General features: G+C 38.7%; 1 protein-coding gene across 1 annotated transcript; it reads right to left on the reverse strand.

Annotated features, from left to right (window-relative positions):
• Positions 1-72: 72 nt before the first annotated feature.
• On the reverse strand, positions 73-3,946 carry LOC121965755 (HCLS1-associated protein X-1-like). Its single transcript, XM_042515881.1, has 7 exons — positions 3,784-3,946; positions 2,924-3,174; positions 2,098-2,315; positions 1,937-2,000; positions 1,708-1,841; positions 681-801; positions 73-571 (listed from the first exon to the last, which is right to left on the reverse strand). Exons 1-7 carry the CDS (start codon positions 3,846-3,848, stop codon positions 501-503), a joined length of 924 nt encoding a protein of 307 aa, XP_042371815.1. The 5' UTR covers positions 3,849-3,946; the 3' UTR covers positions 73-500.
• Positions 3,947-4,350: the final 404 nt, after the last annotated feature.

The following is a 4,350-nucleotide window of genomic DNA, read 5'->3' on the forward strand; positions in this document are numbered from 1 at the left end:
TATTCTATTCTATTCTACTTTTAATCAGAAGTTTCAACTAGTTGCAATGTGCAATCTTCACCACTAGATGCCACTACATCCCCCTAAATCATACAACAGGCAACAACAGACCGACAACAAATTTGTAAATATATTAAAACTCTTTACTTAACATATCACACACTCACATACAAGCTTACTTTACGGAACAATTCAAAAATAAAACATGTAATTGGGAATTGTTTACAACCTGATTTGTTAAGATAATCTTCGGGATTGGCAGCTTCTAGTCTACTCAGTGTGGAAACTCGGTGTGACCTGAAACAATCTGGCAGCCCTGATCCAAGACGTTCATTTTGGCAACTGAAGGTCGTGCAAGTGTTTTTGTCCAGATATAATCCTAAACATATGCAAACTCACAGCTCTACTGAAACAGTCAGACTGAAATATTATCAGAGAACAAGAGCTAAAGTCAACCAGTCCAGAGAATATACGTTTTCACTTTATATTCCTTCTTCATGTTATTTAAACCCTCCAAAGAACTTGGAGAACAAGGAGTCATCATCCCGCATGTCAGAAAATGGACTGTGACCTAAAATATAAACAACAATGCATTAGAACTACTGCTAATTTAGTCAAAATACTCTACAAACAAACTAAAGAAAAAAATGAATTTAATCACACAGTATGAATAGACTGACCTGAGATGACAGGTCCAGTTTGACGGTCTGGTCCCTCAAAGGTGCCAGGACCTCCTGAGCGGGTCACTGTGGTCTCTTCGTTGCCTTGGCCGTCTCGAACTGTTCGCCTCTCCTCTACACTCTGACAAACACAACAATAAAAGCGTTAATTCAAACCCCAGTGGTATCAAAAAAGGAGAATTACAACTCAATTAATCATAATCACAGTTTTTCACCAGGAAGAATATTTTCTCAAACTGTTATGTTGTATGTTCTGTTACTGGGCTAAACTGGACCACTTAATCTGTCCATGAAAATCTGTTGTGAAAGTGCATTAACCAGGGTTCCCGCACCTTTTTTCATTTTTACCTGTATATTGTATTCTTTATTTTGCATCTGTATTTGTTTCTCTTTTTGCATTTCATTTAAAGCATCTCGAAGTACCTAGAAAAGTGTTAAAAAAAAGTCCTATCTGTTATTATTATTATTTCAAATTACACTGGAAAAATACCCCCCCCCAAAAAAAAATATTTAGAAATATCAGAATTATCAGAAATTATTATTATTTATATGTTATTTGAGCACTTTTTCAGGCCATATCCCCTTTTCAGTTCTTTTGCTTTTATTTTTATTTTTGCTCGGCTAATTTCAGGTAATTTTCTTGTAACTTTTTACTTATTTCTTGTTCGCTTTTTGGTCATTTTTCGGTTAATAAATTAAGTTGACAGCTTTCATGTCCCGTCAGTCTTCCACCGTCCATGTGGATGAGTGAGTCTGGTCTTTGTGTATCACATAATACTAGTGAAGTTTCAACAGCCATGCAGCACGGCAAGCACTAGACCTCTTTTTTCAAGCAACATTATTCACATTTTGGGATTTTTATAAACATATTCTAATCAGGAGCCCATTCTATTCTATTATTTCCAAACCATTTCCAGGCCTGTAAAAAAGTTTTTATAATTCCATACACTTCCAGGAATTTCATGACTGTGGGAACCCTGATCAATATTTGATTAATAATAAAATGATGATAAAGAGTTTTTCTCACCCCATCAGGTTTCACCACCTTGGTGACGGTGACTGACTGGAAGAATGAGCGGGTCCTGGGTTGGTTTGGTGCCTGACCAGCAGGTGGCGTCAGAATCTGATCCAGGCCTCCAGAGGACACTGCAGAATCCAGATCTGATTGGAAAGGACAGGAACGGGAGGTCAGCTGGCACACGGAGCAAAATCATACACTTCATTTCTTTCTCTGCAGAATTAAAAATATCACCCACCTCTGTCTTCTCTGCGCTCCTCCTCTGGAGCTCTCTGCGGCCCCTTTTTCCAAATATCATTAAACTATGAAGACACAATAACAAAATGAGTGACCTGTAAGACCTCATGTTGCCACGGAAGCAAAACATTGTTGGAAAAAATAATAAAATACCATGTTTACCTTTGAAAAAGGGGTCCATCCATGAAATGGGGAGCTGGGAAGTTCTGGTGACTCATAAGATGGGCGGCCATCGTGTCTGGGCTCTCTGGACGGCCCAGCTTGGGGTCCTTGTGGGTCGTTATCAGGTGATTTGAGCATGAAGTCCCTCAGGGGGTTCCCACCAGATCTGTCCCTCTCTGTCCTGTCCTGAGGTGGTGGCGGCATGATGCTGGGGACACCTGGATTATAACGGAGACACAGACTTAATCTGCAGCTAAGGATTGTCTAGTTTGTTTGAGAGAAGGGACGGAGCAAATTAATAAATACACATGGTAAAATCAAAAATGCCAGAATTAGCCTACAGACTATTTTTCATCTGTGGCAAAGGTGTCACAAAGGTAAAAAAAAATTTTTTAAAAATGTTTAAAACAAAGAAAGGGCTTGCAGCTTAAAGACTGAAAAATGACACACATTCAAAAGCAGTAGAAGCAGTCGTGACATGTATACATACAGAACTACAGTGCAAACAGGCGGGACATTTGTACAGTTTTGTTTTATTTTGTTTAGTTGTCTGATGTGTAGGGGTGGATGTATCAATACCAAAAAATCAATACTATAGATACTTTGTTTTTATTTTGAAGATCTAAGATCGATTGTGGCATCAACAGGATCGATATCAAAAAAGGGATGACGATCTCTTTTCTACATCATACCAATTTGTTTTTAAGGAGTAAACCTGTGGTAATGTAGGCGAAGAGTGGCGCGCTAAGTCATGGGTGACTTTGTTTATTGTTTTAATATACTGAGGTGAGCAGTAAAGTCCTGGACCAGGACTCTGTTTTCATACCAAAGTGTCCAGACTCTTGCTGTCCGTCCCAGCGACCCAGCTGGGAGAAAATCTCCTCCATCTCCCTGAGCACCTGGCCAAACACGGGAGGTTCCTGGATCCTCATCCCGTCGGGGCCAAAGCTGAAGCCAAACCTCAAAGCACTATCAAAGGGATCCTGCTGGTCTCCCCGAAACCCGTCATAGTAGAATCCATCTTCTTCTTCGTCATCATCGTCGTCATCATGAGTCATGGCATCGAAGAAAGGGTCCCTGATAGAAACAAAAGCAAACATACAAAAATAGTTCATAATAATGTCACATCAGGTGGAAATCAAGAGTTTTTAATATCTGCCTATCTGGAAATTTTAGAATTTTAATGGACAGATTTTGTTTTTATTTTAAGATTTTTGTTATATGATTTTATGATGATATTATGATTTTATATTTTTATTTATTGTGTTCTGTAGAAAAACGACAGTTGTCTGTGCTCTCGTGTATGCTGGTGTTTATCTAGCATATTGTGTACATATTTTTTGTTGAATAAAACTGTAAGTATGATACCGATATGTGCTCTTATAAATCGATTATTAAATCTAAGTTTGAGTTCCGATTTGTCAGCTGACCAGCAGTTACGTTAACAGACCTTGAAGTGCTCAACCGTATTAATCTCGAGGTCACTCTAAATAAAACAGACACCGTGCTAGCAGAGGGACCCCTGTGGTCATCCTGGCAGAGAAACACTAATCTTGTAACTAAAGCTGTTTCATTATCTAACAAACACCAGCAGCGTTAATACGAACTTAGCCAACTTCTGTTAGCTTAGCTTAGTTTAGAGTAGCATCTGTGTAACGTTAGTCGACTTTGACTCCATAAACTCACCTCCGGCCACGATAATGACCTCCGGGTACCCCGAAGAATCCGCGAAACAAATCAAATACACTCATTTAACGACAGCTTTGGCTGGAAACTAAATCATAACTTCAAAAATACACCAGCCAAGCAGCAGATACTTGCTGGGGAAAGTGTAAGCCTCGTTTTATCAACAAAGCCGTAAAGTGTTCCAGATATTTCCGAATGACGCAAGTAGTCGTGTCGCTACGTTACCGTAAAGGTCAGAAGAAACGCGCAGACATAGTTGGAAACATTTGTGTTGAGATATATTTGTTTGAAATAGAAGACGTTAAAGATGCACAACTTTATGATCTGTTGTAAATAATACAAAGTAACCGAGTAGGTGTACACAGGTTGAGGTACTTAATCCGCCAATATGCACTGCATCAAACAAAGCACTTTTTTTGGACTATTATCTCTGTACATTGCTTTTTTTTTTTATCACTCTTATAATACTGTGAACCTTTCATCCCCTGGAATATACTGTATTAGCTCTTTTAAGGCTACATTACAGGTCTATATATAGAGAGAGTGCAGACAATAAAAAATATATAT

This window comes from Plectropomus leopardus, unplaced genomic scaffold (genome assembly GCF_008729295.1).
Source record: "Plectropomus leopardus isolate mb unplaced genomic scaffold, YSFRI_Pleo_2.0 unplaced_scaffold21541, whole genome shotgun sequence".
In the NCBI taxonomy this organism is placed as follows: Eukaryota; Metazoa; Chordata; class Actinopteri; order Perciformes; family Serranidae; genus Plectropomus; species Plectropomus leopardus.

Excerpts from the sequence above, each read along its gene's own strand:
- LOC121965755 (XM_042515881.1), bottom strand. The coding sequence starts at position 3,848 with ATGAGTGTATTTGATTTGTTTCGCGGATTCTTCGGGGTACCCGGAGGT. Across the intron at positions 2,001-2,097 it reads GATGGACCCCTTTTTCAAAG|TTTAATGATATTTGGAAAAA; the intron begins GTAAACATGGTA and ends GTGTCTTCATAG. Across the intron at positions 802-1,707 it reads AGGTGGTGAAACCTGATGGG|AGTGTAGAGGAGAGGCGAAC; the intron begins GTGAGAAAAACT and ends TGTGTTTGTCAG.